This window comes from Dacryopinax primogenitus (genome assembly GCF_000292625.1).
Source record: "Dacryopinax primogenitus strain DJM-731 SS1 chromosome Unknown DACRYscaffold_26, whole genome shotgun sequence".
Taxonomy (NCBI): domain Eukaryota; kingdom Fungi; phylum Basidiomycota; class Dacrymycetes; order Dacrymycetales; family Dacrymycetaceae; genus Dacryopinax; species Dacryopinax primogenitus.
Genome location: NW_024467223.1, coordinates 212,836 through 231,518, shown reverse-complemented (window position 1 = coordinate 231,518; position 18,683 = coordinate 212,836). Strand labels below are relative to the sequence as shown.

The 18,683-nt window shown below is 53.0% G+C and overlaps 5 protein-coding genes across 5 annotated transcripts; 3 read left to right on the top strand and 2 right to left on the bottom strand.

Moving 5' to 3' along the window:
* Nucleotides 1–114: 114 nt before the first annotated feature.
* DACRYDRAFT_112451 (uncharacterized protein) lies at nt 115–2,666 on the top strand (the record flags this gene model as incomplete). Its single annotated transcript, XM_040769419.1, has 8 exons — nt 115–603; nt 652–710; nt 1,219–1,434; nt 1,490–1,553; nt 1,604–2,340; nt 2,390–2,425; nt 2,492–2,554; nt 2,615–2,666. The coding sequence occupies 8 exons, from the start codon at nt 115–117 to the stop codon at nt 2,664–2,666; spliced, it is 1,716 nt and encodes a 571-aa protein (XP_040623734.1).
* Nucleotides 2,667–3,263: 597 nt separating this feature from the next.
* Nucleotides 3,264–5,888, top strand: DACRYDRAFT_119881 (uncharacterized protein; the record flags this gene model as incomplete). Its single annotated transcript, XM_040770884.1, has 10 exons — nt 3,264–3,404; nt 3,449–3,500; nt 3,554–3,984; nt 4,041–4,267; nt 4,656–4,705; nt 4,764–5,136; nt 5,205–5,304; nt 5,367–5,659; nt 5,713–5,824; nt 5,875–5,888. 7 exons carry the CDS (start codon nt 3,264–3,266, stop codon nt 5,206–5,208), a joined length of 1,278 nt encoding a protein of 425 aa, XP_040623733.1. The 3' UTR covers nt 5,209–5,304; nt 5,367–5,659; nt 5,713–5,824; nt 5,875–5,888.
* Nucleotides 5,889–9,677: 3,789 nt separating this feature from the next.
* Nucleotides 9,678–14,507, bottom strand: DACRYDRAFT_102743 (uncharacterized protein). Its single transcript, XM_040767660.1, has 6 exons — nt 14,292–14,507; nt 14,194–14,243; nt 13,005–14,147; nt 10,549–12,949; nt 10,237–10,492; nt 9,678–10,184 (listed from the first exon to the last, which is right to left on the bottom strand). The coding sequence occupies exons 1-6, from the start codon at nt 14,373–14,375 to the stop codon at nt 9,772–9,774; spliced, it is 4,347 nt and encodes a 1,448-aa protein (XP_040623732.1). The 5' UTR covers nt 14,376–14,507; the 3' UTR covers nt 9,678–9,771.
* Nucleotides 14,508–15,627: 1,120 nt separating this feature from the next.
* Nucleotides 15,628–16,818, bottom strand: DACRYDRAFT_25500 (uncharacterized protein). The gene is made up of 3 exons (XM_040774189.1): nt 16,274–16,818; nt 16,148–16,220; nt 15,628–16,086 (listed from the first exon to the last, which is right to left on the bottom strand). Exon 1 carries the CDS (start codon nt 16,605–16,607, stop codon nt 16,443–16,445), a length of 165 nt encoding a protein of 54 aa, XP_040623731.1. The 5' UTR covers nt 16,608–16,818; the 3' UTR covers nt 15,628–16,086; nt 16,148–16,220; nt 16,274–16,442.
* A 701-nt stretch (nt 16,819–17,519) lies between these two features.
* On the top strand, nt 17,520–18,128 carry DACRYDRAFT_112447 (uncharacterized protein; the record flags this gene model as incomplete). Its single annotated transcript, XM_040769418.1, has 1 exon — nt 17,520–18,128. The coding sequence occupies one exon, from the start codon at nt 17,520–17,522 to the stop codon at nt 18,126–18,128; it is 609 nt and encodes a 202-aa protein (XP_040623730.1).
* Nucleotides 18,129–18,683: the final 555 nt, after the last annotated feature.

Sequence of the window (18,683 nt, the reverse complement as noted above, 5' to 3'; positions counted from 1 at the left end):
GATGTCCAGCTTGATGGATTGCTCATCATCTGGTTTAGGCCATGCCATTCCGCTGAACCACTATTTCCACGCACTAGTAACTTAGTAATTTGGCTGTATCTCGTTTGCGAACAAATGTCGACTTTCGTTCTGAGGTCGGATGACTCTCTAGGCGATCTCGCACCTCCCTTGGATTTGGAAGACCCTCCACCTCCGATCGACTTGCCCCCGGACTACGATCCATCTACCGAGCTCAGCGATACCCTCCCAACTCCAGGTGCAGACTTGCCTCCTGCATATCCTGTTAATCTTCCAAGCAGCTTTCCGATAGCAGCCCATGATACCCATTCTCTTGTGAAGCTCTCTGAGGTCGAAGCTCACCTCCGCTTGCTCGGCGCCTTTTGGCAATTACGACAGGATGTTACAGTTGGATCTGGGACGGAAACAAGTTGGGATGAGCTGTCGGAAACTGAGCGCTGGGTTGTCTTTGTATCCCGTGCAGTGTGGCGATTCGAGCTATGGTACACGAAAATGCTCCTTCGTCCCGGTCGGGATGATCGGCCGCTCGGGAGGGAAGAAACTCCACCTCTAGATGTCGCTATGATTTGGCATGCATTCTACCTGGTTTGTTTTCTCCCACCCAACAAAGTATATTGTTGACATCTATCACAGAATCCGTTAGAATATCTCGAGGACGGGCTAGTGCGCGCGAGGCGACTGCTTAAGATGAGGTATGTGTGCAGAGAGATACCCGGATCCGAGCCGATCAATCTATTTAGATTCTTTCCACTTGCTCGACTTGCAGCCTCTATCAATCCTGTAACAATGCGACTCCTCGATCCACCTCACGATCAAACTTTTACCTTCGAGGCCTTTACTGGACAGCCGTTCACATTCTCGCACCAAATTGCCCCATCTGAAACCATTCACGTACCTTGTCCACGATGCAAGAATACCGTCGAGGTATCATGGTATGATAATGAGCAGCAGGGGTTTGGGCAGCCTGGGTTTAAACAGACCTGCAAGTCGTGTCTGCTCCAGTTCGACAAAGAGGTCTCCGGATTCAGGCCCTTTCACGTGTGCCTCGGGACTGAGCATTTGCATAGGCAATGGGCGTACGGCGTTTTGCGGAAAACATACGAACGTGGTTGATTAAATACAAATCACCTGGTGAATCTTTGGCGTACGCTGTGTTCCAATTACTTCACTGAGCCGTGCAGACTGACTGTTCATGTTCAGCGGAACATTAATCGATTACACCACCGGTCTTCCCGATTTCAAAAAATCGTACTTTCTCAACAGGAGGCTACTTCAGTTCTTCGAGAGTGTCTGCAAAAAGCCCGAACAAAAGACAGCTGAAGCAATTGGGGACCTAGTCAAGTGGAACACGGCACAGGTTGAGTACTGTATGCGCATCGGAATGCGACTGATTGATAATTCGGCCTCCCCGTCCAGGTGTGTTCCATTCCCCCGATCTCGTACCTGTTTAACACACAAGCTGTTCATACAGGTGGGGAAGACTGTTATCACATTACAATCATGCCGGTATATTCTCGCTTGATTTGATCGGCGCGGTCAGTCGCGCTGCGCTCTGAGCATGATCGTTCGCTGACCATGGGGATAGACTCTTCGGCAAGGCTCTTTCATTAAGGAGATGGTCGATCTTGGTTGGACCAGACCAGGTGCATTTTCAACCGACAAGACGGTCCTTGTGCGCAGTATTGCACGTTATCATGCTTGGCTCGATCTGTGCGCGTCAGCACCCCTGAAAGCCGTTCCGACACTTGATATCGACCTTGTTTGGCATACCAATATGCTCTTTGCGGATCGATATCGCTCAGAAACGTACAATCTCCTAGGCTACATTCCCAATCACGACGATAAAGTGGAGGAAAATGCGTTAGCAGACGCGTTCGACGAGACAGCGCGTGCGTGGCGAATGCGCTTCGGCGTCCCTTACTCTCTCTGTGGTTGCGCACCTCCAACCACTGACTCCGCCCTCAAGAAGTTGAAGAGCATTGGCCGTCGAGGATCCACCAATTCTCGCTTGGCTACGGTGGATGCTAAGTCCCTTGTCGGCGAAGATGACTCAGACAACGAAGACGAAGTCACTCATCCAAGTGAGCATTACTCGGTCTTGGTGCTGAACAATTCCTCTGTCGAGCATGCCCGGAGTAAGCGGACGGATGATTTGCGCAAAACCCAGGAACAGATTAGGAAAATGGCGGCCAAAGGAAAGATATCATCTTCAATCCCTGATATCGGGAGGCAGGAAAGGACAGAGCCCAGACCAGGCCATATGCAGGCTTTTCGACGAGCGAGGCCTGGACCGGAAGAAGAAAGAAGGGCCGCTTATGATGCGTAAGTGTCAGATGATGTGCTGGAAGATGTGCTGATGCGCAGCGAACAGCTATCTGGTGGATGCAAAGTCGATGGGTGCTGGGCGGTGTGCAGTTGTCAGTTATCTCGTGCCAGATGTGTTGTGATACCTAGCAGGCTAACCGAATTACAGGGAATCGGCGGTGGTATTTGTCAAATCAATGGACCCACTATTTTTTGTGCTGCAAGTGGACGTGTGAGTAACCAGGATCCATTCGTTGGACTGGCTCCTTGATACTGATCTGTTGCATACCAGTGTGTTGCTGCTGGCGGTTATGGAATGGGTTTCAGAGGAGGAATGTCGGTGAAACTTTTCTAACGTGGTTTCCTCAGTTTGCTTTGGGAAATTCGTTCGCGGCTGCGTGAATTTGTATTGTAGATGTACTTCTGCACGACGACTTTCTTTTCTCTGTGTGTTCTTGTAGTCTTTCGGATTATCTATATATGTATGGCCGGACTATTTGTTGATATATTTCGGGAGCAATTGCCGCCCCACGGGGCGCGTCGTTGTTTGTTTGAGCTCCTCCTCACCTGACCTTCTCAACAATGAATGAGCTCCTCCCAAATTGGCTATATGCGCTTCACAATGATGGGAGCGATGAAGGCGCTTCTACCTGCTTCTGACCACCATGAAGCTATGTTCATTGTGTACGGTTTGGACTTTGCTGGTGACCAGCATTGCATGCGGCCTATGGTCCTCGACCGCGTGGAGTCTGGAAGCGTTTGAACGCTCGGAGCTACTTGAAGCCCCGGCAAAACGAGCAACACTTGATCAAGCACCGCACTACTTTCACCTCAGCAGTGGAGGGAATGAAAACTACTTCTACAGGGACAATGTCACCTCAGCACAAGTACTGTTCAGTAGCACAAACTCGACGACGACGGCCAGACGATTCGTAACGGCGATGCCGGCGGGCAATTCCGGTGCCCTCCTATCCTTCCTTCCAGTCAATGCCTCCACCTCCAATACAACGGGACCATCGCTTGATGTGCAGTTGGTCCACTCCAGTCTACCACTTGCGTCCACGGTCGAGATATGGGACAATGTCGGGGTGAAAGGGCAGATGAGAGCTTCTCCACTGATGCACAGCTTGGAGTTGCCGTCATAGGTGCAGTACGAGCCACGAGGGACTATGTTGAAGGTACGCTAGTTTCATTTTGGCTCATGCTGCGACCGGCTCACATCGGGGTGTAGGTGGAGGTCTGATGCATGAGATCTTCATCTACACGTTGCAGTCCTACAATAGCACACACTTCCGGCTGCATCAGCCCTGGATCAACGGCACCGAGGCCCTGATTGTCGAGCTGCAAACGGCGTCAAATGTCTGGTTTAACGTCACTCCCGGGAGCAACGCACTTTCACGCCCCCCTACAATCGAGATCCGGCTTAACGACAGTACCCTTCCTGGTATCGCCGCATGGAAGGTCCCATGCAATGAGACAAGCTTGACTGGTTTGGATACCGATGGATTGTTTTTGTTCAATACAACCAGTAACAATACGGCGCTGCGGGATGCACTTGTTGGCCTGCACAACGGGTCCGATCAGAACGCTCAAGAGGTGTCATTTTTGACATATTCGAACAAGTTCACTGCAGGAGGCTGGCGGTTCCTTACTTATTTTGGAGTGCGTCTTCTACGGTTCTTCATTTCGCGAGAGCTTACCTGGTAAATTGTCGGTAGCGAGATTCGTTGATCGCCCTGCGCCTCATGATGCCACTTCTTCAATCTGACGCCATCGAAGCTGCGTTGGGGGCCGTTTTGGAGCGGGCCAACATGACGGGTGCACTATGCCATGAGGAAACAATTGGCGATTATGCCAGTTTTGTGAACATGGGCAACAATATGAGTGACCTAGGGAACACCCCGTACTGTGATTACAAATGGGTCCAGCATGACTTCGCGATAATGTCGGTGATTGCTCACAACCGAGGAGGATGATCGATACCGACCTTGAACTTCTTCCCGCACTCGCTCATTACTTCCTGGATCTACCGCAAGGGTAAAGCCGTTCTTCGAAGTTCTTGGCAAGGAGTGCTACCCTTCAGAATGAAACCTATGCCGCGCTGCTGAAAAGGTGAGAGTTGCTGGCACAGCGGACAACACAGCTCATTATTGAATGTGTTTCCCTCGCTATATAGGAACATAGATTACAATCTAGCGCGTGCGGCACCCTTCGCTCAGACTCCAAACATCACCAATCTAATCGGTTTGAGAGAAGGCCAGCCAGTAGGTAATTGGCGGTGCGGATGTTGATGTGATCGTCTCTGAAGCACCATCCTGACGTGTTAACTACAGTGACTCCAATGAAGGCATTGGATATGGACATTATCCGTTTGACGTAAATTGTAAGCATTACCGCCCGATCCGACACTGATCCGCCACTGATCCATCCACTTTCCGCAGCCGCTCTCGTCTCTGCGTCTTTGCGAGCGATAGAAGCCTTATCACTCAACGGACTCATACCAGCAAATTATACCTCAAAAGCCGGACAGTATGCCGCAGTCTGGGAAAACTACTCAGCGTCTTTCTTCGAAGTGAACGTGACTGCTGCCAATGCCAGTTCTCGATTGCAGACATTCGTCTCCCAAGCCAATCTCAGTAGTTCGCTGCTTACAGGGAGCGGTAGCATACGGGATTTCACGGGTAAGAACCGCGGACTTAACCTATGGACACCTGCGATGTTTCGTCTGATTCTTTCAGAGGCTCCACAGTTCACGCAAATAATTCTGCGTCGTTCTATGCTCTATCCTTGTTCGACGATGGAAGACCCGTGGAGGTAAGCGAGTCTTCTCGTACATTCGATGCTCACGAGATCTGAGTGAGTCTGACTGGCTGTCGGGGCAGGTAATGAATAGTGACATGGAATGGAACCCATTCTACGGCAGCAATGTGAACGAGCAGTTCCTTACAAAGGTAGTTCAAGCGCTGCAGCCTTATCCGCGAGGTCAGAACTGCGGGCCACCATCTAGTTTGGGTAAAGACATATCTTCTAATGAGATCGATTAGGGTTACTCACCAACATCGGCATGGTTGTGGCCAATCCAGCCTTCGACAGTAATGACACCAACACATATGTTCTCAAGACGGGTAGTTACCACGGTACCGTAATATGGAGTTGGCAGCACTAATGGCAGCGGGTCTTGCTAGACAGCTTACGCTCTGCAATTCCTCGCTGCCGACTGTCGACGTGAACCCATCGCCTGCGTTGCCGCCCATCTGGTGCAAGAACTTGGACCTTGTCCAGGGTCTGCAGAATGCACAGTGGAACTTATGGCGAGCTATCAATGGTGCACGTAACGGTGAGCTGACTCTCCCTCTACAAAACGCCAGCATTGACATATGAGTGGGGTAGAATTTTCACGGAAGTATGGTCCTATACCTTCGACAATTCCACAGACAAGTTCAGCGTGGAAAATCTCGGAGCATTATCTTCCTCTGGTACGGAAAGTGATGCCATACAACTGGTGAGCAATTGGAAACCCACCAAGCGACGCCGTCTTCTAATTTTCCTCAGTGGTCTTTCACATCACTGCATGACACAACGGAATCCTAACATAATATGACTGCCCATCACCCTGGCTGTGTTATTGACTATGCACCGTCAATGTTTAAAACCTGCTTCTGAATGACACAAGTGTTCATTGTGGGAATGGTTACTTTCTGTCCCTTTTCGGCCTCATAACTCATAAAGCTTTTGTTGGAACGCGAGGCAGGTACCAGGGCGCGCTTTTTTAATTATGCCTAAGTGAACTCCAGCGAGCGAATCGATTGCTAGCAACAAAACACGGAATACGCGAGCTGGCGGCATGTAAGGGTGAAGGCAGGCCCCATTGCTTCGTTGTGGAGGAGCAAAAAGACACCGGGGAACCATCTCTTTCTGCACGGATTGGGCCTCCTTTCCTTGTTACCCTCAAACATACACTCTTGATGGGAACGCTGACCATAAAAACGCATTCACCGAGGTATTCCAATCCAGGGCCCATGGGCAACCTTCCGATGGCGCTAAGAGGCCTTTGTCCGGCCCGGGCCAGCTACGACTGCTTTCGGATCAGCATTCGTTCTCCGGATGGTGCGCATCACAAGGTACACCCAACACCCCCAGACGTTGCAATGGGATTTTAGGACATCCGCCCGCCGCACCGGGGCCGGGGCATGGATTCGCGACCATCGGATTGCCGTGGGAAGCTCGCTCAAATGTTGAACACACGAACGCCTCGGCGATGAGACGAATGTGATAGATTTGCGGTATGAATAATTCAAAGCCCATCCGAATCTCCCGATCAATTCTGACTAGACCGAAGCTCGTAGTAGGGTTTACAGAGGAGATTAACTCGTTTGGGACCTGGCGACGTGCCTCCGAAGACGTCATCGGCTTTAGGAGAAAGCAGGAAGACAGCCGTGACGAATGCCTGGTATGCGCGGGGCAGAACCCTGATATGAAAAGTGTCTGGTTGTGGGGGCCTTCAGTCTTCTCCGCGTGTTAGGCACGCTGTCGGATAAACTTTGCCGACCCGCTCACCACGCCCACAGGAACGCTTATCGTTGATATAGAGAATGCCCTTTAAGGTCCAGGTAAGTTTACCGCAGCCTGTAGCGTTTGGCATTGTGTTGTGCACCTTAATTCCTTATAAGGTCCTCAATGTATGTATTTGAGCCTGGATCAGAAGGATGATGGCGGGCGCCAGCAGTTTTGCGGAGAAGAATATTATCAATCTGCGGAGACAAACGTTATTTCCTACCTCTTGCTTCTAACATCACACAGCTGTCGGCACCCTAGGTGATCGCCTCCAAGCGGTCGTTTCGAACATGCTACTTCTGGAAAAGATATATACTTGCGCACCGCTTGCAGAACGATGGTCTTTTCCCACCTGTGTGAGGCGTTGAAACCTGCAGGCGCACTGGAAGCTCTTGTTTCTCTCCCACTCTTGGCTAATCACCTTCCACGTGGCATGAGCCTGGGAGTTGGAATTGGCCATTAGAAAGCAAGCCGATCTCTTCTGTCTTGCATAGGTGCTGACAGCTGAAGTTCTCTTATCGCACAATCAGGGTGCTTGCGGGTCCCTTCATGCAATGATGCACCGAGATCATGGGAGACCTCAGTCTTCCCAGCGCCATGTCACATCCGCGGCTGCACATATCCGACCCGACCGTAACATAGACTGTGGGCTGGAGGCGCTGTCGAGCGGGATCCACTGAAGGAACTTTGAATTATCCCTGGTTCTAGAAGACTTGTGGAGATCCTAGTTTTACCTGGGTTCCACTAGGCGGCGTCCGATTGTCCTTGTGACACGGGCGCATACTGCGATTGCTTCTTGCTTGGAATCGGATGCCCAATCTCCGAGATCCTTTTCATTCCCAAGTAGGTGTTCACAACTGACTCCTCCTTGTGGGGAAATGCATCGCACGTGAGCCACGATGGCCGCACTTCATTCCTCAGTATGGACGATTTCTTGGCTTTCAACATCGAGGGGCCATATGTTTTGGCACCTTTCACCGTCTTGCCCGGGAAGTGTCCGCTGGCTCGACTGCCTCTCCTTGGTATTAGCACCCATCTCGCCACATCGGTCACCTCCGCACCGGAACTACGATGTGCACATTGGTTCCTCAATGCCGGCGATATCCGCGGCTTCCACATGGGGCATTGCCTGAGAAGACCTGCAGTCTTTGCCCCACTTTGAGACCTCTCACGCAAACACCATAAAAGAGGCTCTTCGAAAGGGATGCTGCTCTATCGACTCCCCTCACTCGGCACCGTACCCCTCCCTGTTCAACCAAGTGGCGGCTACTTGTTTGAATCTTCTTATTTCCTTTACCCCCTTTCACATTCGCTCACAGAAAGGTGTGATGGATTGACACTGGGGTCTCAATACTCAAACTGAACACCGCCGCAGAACATGTGTTGGATGAATCGTCTCTTTACAAAATGGAACTGTGGGCACACTCGTTTCGATGAAGAATATCCAGTATGCGTGCTTCTTTGAACGATGGTTTCCAATACACTGACTTCCTACTCCAGTTCGAGTGTGGGCAAAGAAAGTGAGCTACCCGGAAACAGCCGCTACGGTTCGATCCTGTACTTAGCGTTTCAATCAGGTGCAGGCTTTCACGCTGGCATCCCGATACCTGCCCAACGAATTGTGTCGATTGCTATGTGAGTGTCAGTTCGTAAGCTATTAAACTTGACTTGACTAGTACCATAGAGTGAATTTCGCGCACCGCAAAACTTCACACACAAGAGCCACGATTACCCATGTCCCGATTGCCAAGCAGCGATTGCGCGAGGTGAAAACCCTCCGAGAGGTTTCGGTTTGCCTCGCTAGGGTTCCTTACCCGGACAATTATACAGCTGGACCTGTGCATCCTCCAGACTTTGCCCATCGTTAAAGCCTGGACCGCTATCCTAACCGACTACCCGACTGCAGACGGTTTTCTCGTTCTGCTAGTCAGATCTGTATCATGAACAACAGAAATTGAACTCTAAATCTTTCGTGCCCTGTTGACAGCGGCGAGATCCTTGAGAAGCCTCTGGAAGATTAGAATCATATCAGGTACACGTGCTTTATAAGCTCTGTGCTGATATACCAAGATTGTCCCTGGTTTGTGGTAACGAGGTGATTAGAATCGGCTTCCGTTGTAAAATCCGAGGCAACTTGCTCTCTGTAGCGCGAAACTGGAGCGGAGCTTCAATAACTAGTCCGTTATGGCTACTTCCGTACAATGCTTTGTGCATCTCAAAGATGCCCTTTCTGTTTCATCGACACCGAAGTACTGGTAGTCCAGGGAAGGCGCCAGCACATCCGTGCCTGATAGACTACGGATCCCCCTCAAATGCCGGAACACAAGCTGATAAAACATTCCAATGCGGCACTTTCCGAGAATAGGGCCGACATCTGCGCTTTTGGTCGGCCAAACTTTCGCGGAGCATCACCGTTTTCGGCACTCGCTCCTTTTACCAACATAGATCTGCTCCCAGATATGTTGAAAGCTTGGATCCAGAACAAAGGATCCGAGGGGTAAACCCGTCAACGCCGAGAGTACTATTCTGCGCACGAGCGGCTGACCAAAGCAGGCATTACTCCATATATTAAGGTTAAATTGGTCAGATAACAAATTCAACCGGTGTTGAAACTGGGTAGAAAGACATTCACGTGGAGCCGAACATGGAGTGAACATCCTCATCATATATGCGGCAAGCATGGCTCTCAAGGTCCGCACAATTCATGCATTACTTGATGAGAAATAGTGCTAGAAGTACAACAAATGACCGAGACCTCGGAAGAAGCTAAAAAAAGGCATTGCTAGTACTGAAAGATTGATGAACGAAACAAACTTCTAACCTCAAACGCCATGTTGCCTAGTGCAACCTCACGAATCCTTTGATATCTCAAGTCCAAAGCGAATCATACGCGAATCAGTCTGAAAGAAGGATAGCGGCAACTTCGTTTGGAGATGCGACATCCAGCTGCCGACTGCGAGCCCGTAGCCGCATGTTACGATCGAAGGTGAGTAGCACCACCTTTGATGTCTGCTCTGTCGGTTCGGACACCATCTCATCGTTGGTAGCGAGGATGGCTGTGCGATCAACGAAGTGGTCCAACTGCCATGCCGCGGCATCCAGGATGAGCCCGTCGATATTGCGGGCGGCTCCACTAAAGTCGAGAACCTCCGTTGTGACAGCAAGGTTAGAAAGATAATTGCCTTTGCTGGTTTGCACTTTGAGAGACTTCGAATGTGTTCGAACGTGGCTCTTTATGTACTCCAGAGCTAGCGTTGCCATATCGGACAATCTCGGGTGAGAACGGAGGCCATCGAGCTCAGCGAGGACTGGGAGGCGACATGAGAACGAGCTGATGACTCCAAAAGCATATGGACGTACCAGGTAAAGGAAGGACAACCGTCCATCGCAACCCTTCGATAAGATTTTGAACTTGGAGCAAAGACGTAATCAAAACGTTGGTATCAAGCACAAGAATGGTATAGCCGCGTTCGACTTGTAAGTCCCGCCGGACCCGTGACAGCGGTGCCGCCCTAGCGGGCTTCGAAATGGGAGGGTACGAGGTGGATCGCGCAGCACGGCCGACAAGCAGGCGCTGCTGAGAATCCAGCTGATCGCGTAACGACGTGCGCTGGACCTGGTTCAATATTAATAAGCGGGCTTTCAAAAGCCAGAACCATCAATAACACTCACCAAAAGGGCCTGCACCACTTCGTCAACTTCACCATCAATTTCGTCATCAGCTTCTGCGATGGGTATCTGCTGATCCGCTTCCATGTCATCGTTACAGGCGCGGTTCCTGAGCCTCCGCTCTTCCTCCTCCTTCTCTCTCTGCTCGCGTTCATCTTCCTCGCGCCACGCGGCAAGCTTGTCTCCGAGCTCCCCGCCCACGACCCAGCCACGACCATCCTCCCATTGCCAGCCACGTATCCTTTTTTCGAGCATGGCAGAGGCACCCATGACACGCTTCCATCTTCTCTTTGCCAAGTCGATCCAGGCGTCCCGCATATTTTCACTTTCATCTTCCACAATGCCATCTCTGACAAGCTCAGATACCGGGGCAGAAGGCGAGCTAAACGCTGACTCGACACCAAGGGCTAGAACGTCCGATTCTCCAGAGACGAGCTCGTGCGCCACGCCCTTGATGGTCGGTCGTCCTTTGGCGTCATATACAATTTCCGGCTTGGGGGGCCTTTTGTCCCAGAAGCCCTTCTGGTAGACCCGCCGAGTGACCCAGTCCATGCCACGCAGCGCCCAGTCTTCTGGAAGGATCCCACCAGAGTTGGGCTTCTCCGCACGCAGCTTGGCAGCACGTTCATGGTCTCCGAGAGACATGCGCTGAACATGACCTTGTACGAAACGAGCTAGCTGCTCCCATGGCACGTAGCGTTCAACGATCGTCATTGCCTTGCTGGACTTTGCGATGGTGGAGAGGTAGGTGAACATCATGACGATGAAAGGATTGAGGTGAGGCGTGTAGTAGGGCGGTGCAAGGTGGTACGGATGCTCAAGCACGATCGCGAGCAGATCGAACGTGAACTTCAAGGCAAGGCGGAACGTGAGTGGGAACGGTTCGGTATCTTGACTGGTGTCGGCGGTAAGAGCAGCAACGCCATCGACGACGTCCTCCATGTCCTCATCCGCATCCTCCTTGTCCATCTTCCTTAACCGCCCTTCGGCTTTCTTGATCACCCCCTCTTCTCTTCCGTACTCGGCACAAGCGGCGAGGCACATGACACCCCACATGATCCACTCGCTCTCACTGACGTTGCCCGCAGTGTCCATGTCGGACAACTCAATTCGCAGGCGCTCGTCGAGCCTCGCTTTGGTGGGCGCGAAGTCGTCGAGCTGAACACGAGTGTACAGAATGCCGTGCAAGAGGACGAAGAGCTCCGAGGTAGTCGCATCCGGTGCTGCACGCGCACGTTGCTTATCCACGCTGAAGAGTGACAGGACGGACTCGCGAGCAGTCACGTGCGGTTGGGAGCTTGTCAAGCTCTTGAGGAAATGGTACGCGACGCGGGCCTCGGTGCCTTCGAGCGCATTGCTACCTTCTGTCTGCGCAGCTTGTGCCAGGAGACCAAGATGATGCTGCAGCCTTCCTACGCCTGGCATCTCGCCCAAGCCACGCCAGTACCATTCCTGCGCGACGTTCCGCCACACTTCCGTGTCCAAGATCGGGGGCCAAAGGGCTACAGCGCCCATTCCGATACTGGGTACCATGACTGGTGCGGCGTGGGAGTTGACGAAGGCGTTAAGGGGAGAATGGGAGGGGAGGTTTGGGGACTGGCTCAGGAGCGGGAAGGGGCGGTGGGACGCGCTAGCAGCATTATTGGGCGTAGTGAGTCGCTGGAGGTTGGAAGATCGTAAGGGCTTGCGAGGAAACTGGGAGTGGCGGGGTTGGGGCTGGAGCAGCCGACCAGAGGAAGCGTCGAGCGACATATGGTCTTCATCTTCGTCCATGTCCACATCCCCATCTCCCTCCCCTTCCCCATCCTCCTCCCCATATTCATCTTCGTCCAGGTGCCCCCTAGCCGATGGAGCGGAAAACGCCGACCGTGAGCCAACAGATCCAGATTCACTCGCCACCAGCAGCGGAGCAACATCGTTCTCCCGCTCCTTAGCCCATACCATCCTAAACCTCGCCAGGTCCCCCATGGCCTCGCTCCAGCAGACACTAAGGTTGATCTGCTCAACATGGACGATCGTCCTCTGTTCCCAGAGGACGGCGTACAGTTCCCAAGCCCAGGCGAAAGCGACTTGTACGAGCTCGGCAGCTACTAGGCGGGGTGTAAGGTGCAGGTGGGTGCTGGCGGGTCGTTTTGGAGGGTTCGGGCGTGCCCAAGGGGACATGCTGCTTACTTGTTCAGGGGTGAGTCGGGAGCGGAAGGTGCTGATAGGTTCTTTTGTGAGGGAAGTAGGGAGAGGAGGGGGGTTCGGTGATCGGGCGCGGTCGACGAGCACCCGGAGAAGGTGCCAGACCCGCTGCCACAGACGCGTGGGGAGGTTGTACCGCGCTATGACTTTTTCGAGGGCGCCGGCAGTGAGTGGGTGCAGGCCAATCTTGAACATCGCGTGATGTGCGTCTGCGAGCCTGGGTTTACGCGTCAGCAATGCCCCATTCAACGAAAGGGGAAGCAGCGACTCACTCTTCATGATAATCGACGACACTAAACCACCACCTGCGTTCCATTTCCATTTCCTCCCTCGAGACCGCCCACTCCCTCTCCTTTCCCAGCCTCCTCGCCTCCCTCCCAAAGCCCGCCTCCTGGGCCAGATCTTCCACTCTTCCCAATACTCTCTCACACTCCCTCTCGCGCTCAGTGATATTCTCATAAAGCTTCTTCATCTTCACTACTAGGCCGTTGCGTGCGCTGTCCCCTGATCGCTCAGATCGAAGAGGCGCAGAAAGGTGGATACTGCTCTCGGTGCTCACGCTCGAAGCGCTGGTATATGCGACCGACCCCGCTGACCCCGAGTACGCGCTCGGCGGTGGCATGGGTATAACTCCCTTTGCGTGGGGGCCTACGAGCGCCCCAGGGGGGAGTACAAGGCCGGAAAGGTAGTTGCTCGTCGCGGGCGTGCTGAGCAGTACGCTAGAAGACGTGTGCCCCGTCGTGCCGGTCGTCCCTGTTGCGCTGGAACCGAGGAGAGACTGGGAGAGGCTCGAGGATGTGCCGTTTGATATTCCTGAGAGGACGGCGTTGCGGGATATTGCTTGGGACCGGGGGCCCATAGGCGTTGAGGAGAGACTTGGTGGTATGGGGGGGAGAATGGACGTGTTTGGCTGAGAGGGGGGGAGGGAGGGCGCAGGCGCAGCATGACCCCGGTTTAGGACGCTGAACCGCAGTGGGTCGTCCCTGCTTGGATCGAACAGTCGGGAATGCTGCGCGGGAGAGTGCGCGTTGGTATGTGCCGGGGAGAAGGAAGGGGGAGGAGGGGGCTGCGGCTGCGTATATCCTCTGGGAGGGGCTGGGAGTGGTCGACCGTGCGTGCCTACGCCCACTCCTAGGCCTGCTCCTGCTCCTGCTGCCATCCCTGGTGCTATTGGTGTGCCGGTTATAGGAGCAGGAGGAGCAACAGGGATAGGATCGGAAGCAGGGTCAAACAGCCTCCCCGCCGGCGCTCCCCTCGCATACGGGTCTTTCCTCGGTACTGGAGGGGGAGGGCGTGCTTGAGGGGGAGGTGGTCGTACAGGTTGACGAGGGGAAGAGAGGAGCTGTGGTGGGTAGGGCGGGAGAGGAGGAGGCGGGGCTTGCGGGGATGACGGCTCCGGTGTACGCCTGTCTTCGCTGCTCTGCTGTGAGTTGACCTGAGTTAAGAAATGGGAGAGCGTACCGTTGCTTTGTTGCCCTATCTCTATTCTTCTGTCGTTGGGCGAGTATCATCTGTTCACACGTTAACAGCGCATACATCGACGTCGAGATACGACGCACCCGTTCATGCAAGTCCAGCGGTTCCCCTCGTCTCCTTCGAGAAGGCCCGGGCTCATCGTCCAGTACACCAAGGGGATCCGACATGATTGATCAGGAAAGTAAATGCAAGAGTAGGCAGTGCAGGGTATTGTTCTCTGCTCGTGTCGAAGAGCTGTTGTTTGTGGTTGGGTAGGGACCAGTCAGGCGGCGGAGTTGGCCATGACCGTCAGCGTTGGTCGGTATCTGGTAATCGCTGCAAGTTGCTAGCTCACCGCCTTTCCTTCTGCCTTGTGCACACCGTCAATGTCGTGGTCGACGATGGAGAACGATAAAGCGACAAGCGCAGTATGCAATTGGAGGTCGAGGAGAGGGGGGCTGCTGCGACAGTGACTGCGAACGACTGCGCAGCCCAGGGGCGGCGAAGGCAAGCTCTGATTGGTCGGTCAGCTCATCATGGCCCTTTTAGCTCCCGCGCTGCGCACAACAAAGTTCTTCTTACAAAAACAATCTGGAAATTATCTTTATTGTCACTTATTGTCATTTATAATACGAGTACGCTATTGGCTAGGAAAGAAATCATCGAAGTGCGCAGGAGATCGCAGTCGCCAAGCATTTTCAACCCTTACCAATTTACTTTACTTTCCAGCGAATCCTCGCCGCCAACGGCCCAATCAATTTACCAACTGGCCAGCCTCCAGCTTAATCCCCTCAGTTGTATGAAAAGCCTTCCTGTCCATTCCAGTTCAGTAAAAGCACATACCTATACCCAACGCCGACCCGGTCATGAAAGCCTCGGGGTTCGGATCGGCCCTCAGCCCTGGCCGCAGCACCTCTTCTGCTTCTGATCCCTCACGCTCTATCCGGTTAGTCATCTCCCGCGTGGGAACTGTTCTCCTAGGGTCAGACCACCCCGGAAAGGGCGTATTTGTATTGTTTGATTGTGCACGTGACATATGACGTGTTTTTCTGGAAATGACCGGGCTTGCTGCGTGCCTTGGCCGCAGCTATACAGTTCCGGTCTGATTCAGGATGCCCTTGCCAAACCTTACCAAACGTGTGTTTTACTAGAAGCGTTCTCTCAGCCCAACGCGCTATATCCTATTTCTGTACAGTATGTTTCCGTTAAGGCTAGAACAGGACTTCTTCCTGGCTCCTGGCATGGAAGGGCATTTTCAGACGGGCGGCCGTGTATCATATTCGATCCTCTTAGCTGGAGGGATGCGCGCCTCTCAGCCTGTCTGGCGATAAACTCCTCGAGTAGGACTCGGCTGCTGGTGTGGGAAACCTGAGCGGCATGCTTGTACCCGATGGAGAAAAGACAGCGCCAGCAGGGTAAAGAGCTTGTATACTTGGATGCGGCAGTTGGCCGAAGCAGGGGAGTCGCACGTTCGCGAATGCAGGCATGAAGCCCGCGCGTGAAGCCCGAGGCCCGCCCGTCGCATGACGATCGAGACGCAACCTCTCCCCTGCTCCAGCGCAGATCGGCGCAGCTTACCTAGCCGAGACAAGCAGATCAGAATTCTTCAGTACTTCCTTCTTAGCTAACCATGTGTTTCCCCTCACTCGATCGTTGGCTCTGCCCATACTTAGCGGAGTCGTGAAGGCGAGCAGGCGGGAAGGCCGGGTTTGGGGAGGGGCAAGCAAGTTAGGAAGGTAGAAATACTAGATCAGGAGATTAGGATCGCATTCATGTCCTAGAGTTGGCGCTCTTGCGCAGTTATTTGCCTGCTTTGCTGCCGAGTCTTCGAATGCCGAGTCGTCACCCAAACTGAGTAACAGAGGTCGAGTGTCAGGCAACTGGCGACATAAGATTGATCTGACACAGAATAGGTTTGTCAGATCCGGGAAGGACGAGAGCGTAGTGAACAGAACGCAACCTTCTGACAGGATTCAAGACTGCCCTCTCCTTCCCGCAGCACGTCTTCGTCCATCCCCCCCTTCTCTGTCAAACTGGCACCCCTCTTTCAGCCCTATTTTGCTTTGAACCCCTTTCTTGTACGCACCACACTCCATACTCTGCATGCACGCGAGCTCGTACTACCCCAAGCAGTCTGAACCGGCGTTCGGTGCTGGAGGGGAAAATAGGGTAGCGAGCGTAGCGGCATGCAGGCAGTGAGGAGGTTTGACGGCACGACGGGGGAGGAGCTTGAGAGCAAGGGCGGAGGGAAGAGTTCAAGTTGTATGGGTTTGCGAAAGCATATACTCTTCGAGAGCTTCTTCTGTCAGAGGAAGAGAAGGTTGACCGCTGGATACTGCACGATCTTTCTCCCACTCCTGCCTTCCTTTCTCGTATTCCTCCACCTCTTGGTCTTCCAACCACGAAGTCGGGTCCTCCATTGCTTCTCTGTACGTCATTGCCTCCAAGTTCCAGTAGTCGACCCATCGGTTACTGTATGGCAGGAACTGTAGTCGGGGATGCGGCAGTTCAGAACTTTCAAGAGATCCACCGCTGCCACGGTCGCATTGCTCGCCATTTCCGTGTCGACGATCTCTGGCCTTAGATCCACGCGTTCCCTTCTTGTTGCGTTTTTGGCGTTTAGCCGATGGTGCTTCTACATCTATAAAATTCGATTCAGTACGGGTGTCTGCAGCCCTCCATTCCCGACCCTTGACGAAGGAGAATTGCCCCCCTGCGGGAATCCGTGCAAGGAGTTCATCCAGGTCTTCAGTGCACTGCTTATGAGCCGCCGTACTGTAGTTACGAAGGAAACCGAAACATTGGAGAAACTCCCCTACGTCTTGCAGGTTCCACTTGAGGATTGGATTGACCCGCAGGTCCTGGGAATAGTCAGCCATATCAAACAGTGTACGGGGCAACAAACATGGCGATTGGGGTCAGAGTAAAACGACCCAAAGAGCTGCAGCTGGCGGACGTCCGCCACCACCACACCGAACTGCACTCGGTCTTTCAATGTCAATGCCCTGCGCTGGCGCTGAGAAGAGTTGGCTGACATACCATCCACCAGCACACTTCTGGTCCATTGATATAATATGGGTCCTAAGACCGAGCTGCCAATAGTCTGTAAGTGCACTGAGTGCGTCCAACATTCAGGTTCCCCTGGGAGATCTTGGTGGAGCCTCAAGACCTATCGCAAGCATGCCTCAAACCCCCAAACAATGTGTTCCAGACTCCCCCCCACTAAGGCTGCACCATCAACTCCTACTGTCTCTGGATGTCCAGTGGTCCTGACTTGCCAGGCGCCATCATTCCAATCCTCGACTCAAGAGGCTGCCCTACCCACCTCATACATGAATGGCTCGAATGAACCTGCTCAACAGATGGACAATGACATATTCCTCGATGTAGGGATGGCAACTGCCCCAGCAAGCCCATTGCTTGATACGATATCCTTGCGTACCACATCCAGCCAGCCTGCCTTCCCCACCACCTGCAAGACAATATTCCAAGATTTGAGCTACGAAGATTCAATTCGACAGGATACACCTCCACCCTATCTACCCACCTCAACACCTGACTCAATGGCAGCTTTTGCGGGTGTCAACCAAATGTTGGATGCCCTCCTCGAGTCGATGGATGAACAGAGCATCGGCAATCTACTGGAGAACCTCGATCACCAGATCATGGCTCTCGATCCGGAGCCATTTGAGGAAGAGGAGAATGAGAGAGGATGGGAGTTCAAGAGCGAAGCGTGGAGTGAATGGCAGGACGTGATTGACGGAGAGAAGGATGGGTTAGCTGAAGAGGGGTGGCTTGATGGTACTGGAACCGAAGCTGCTGTACATTTGGAGGGCCAGCCGGATACATTGGATGACGTGATCGACGTGGACTCACTGGGAATCCTGCTTCCCAACCACACTCTACAAGGCACGGACTTCCACAATCTTCCTGCGGTTTGATATGATCAACTCCATGACCATCCCGGGGCACGAGTCATTTGCCTCCTTGTCACCTATTTGCATGTGGTATTCCATCTCCTGTACGTAGGATGCAACCTTGTCCTGGCTGTCGTCAACTATCTCTTAATTTTCTATGGAGTGCTGGACCATGAAATTGATTGACCACCCCACCAAAAATTCCCCATCACTCTGAAGACCATACACAATCATGGAGGCTTCCAGAATCAATTTGCCAAGACAATCATATGCCCAGATTGCTGGTTGATCAACCCAGACCAAACACAACCCAACTGCCCTGATACCTGTCTGAGATGCAGACAAACACTCTTTCACCCCCCATCCTCTCTCAAGCATCATTCTCAACCTACACCTCACCTTCAAGCACCCTATGATCTGCTCTCAGATCAGCTATCAGAAATCCTCCAGTTGCCCGATATTGAAGATGCTTGTGTTTGATTCTCATCCAGGGAATGCAAGCTGAACACCTTGTTAGGGCAACACAGGCTGACTAAGTCTGCTCACCTAAGAGTGCCAAGAGTCTAAGCAGGCAACAAG

Excerpts from the sequence above, each read along its gene's own strand:
- DACRYDRAFT_102743 (XM_040767660.1), bottom strand. The coding sequence starts at position 14,375 with ATGTCGGATCCCCTTGGTGTACTGGACGATGAGCCCGGGCCTTCTCGA. Across the intron at positions 14,148-14,193 it reads GATAGGGCAACAAAGCAACG|CGAAGACAGGCGTACACCGG; the intron begins GTACGCTCTCCC and ends ACAGCAGAGCAG. Across the intron at positions 10,493-10,548 it reads AAGTGGTGCAGGCCCTTTTG|GTCCAGCGCACGTCGTTACG; the intron begins GTGAGTGTTATT and ends ATATTGAACCAG.
- DACRYDRAFT_25500 (XM_040774189.1), bottom strand. The coding sequence starts at position 16,607 with ATGGAGGACCCGACTTCGTGGTTGGAAGACCAAGAGGTGGAGGAATAC.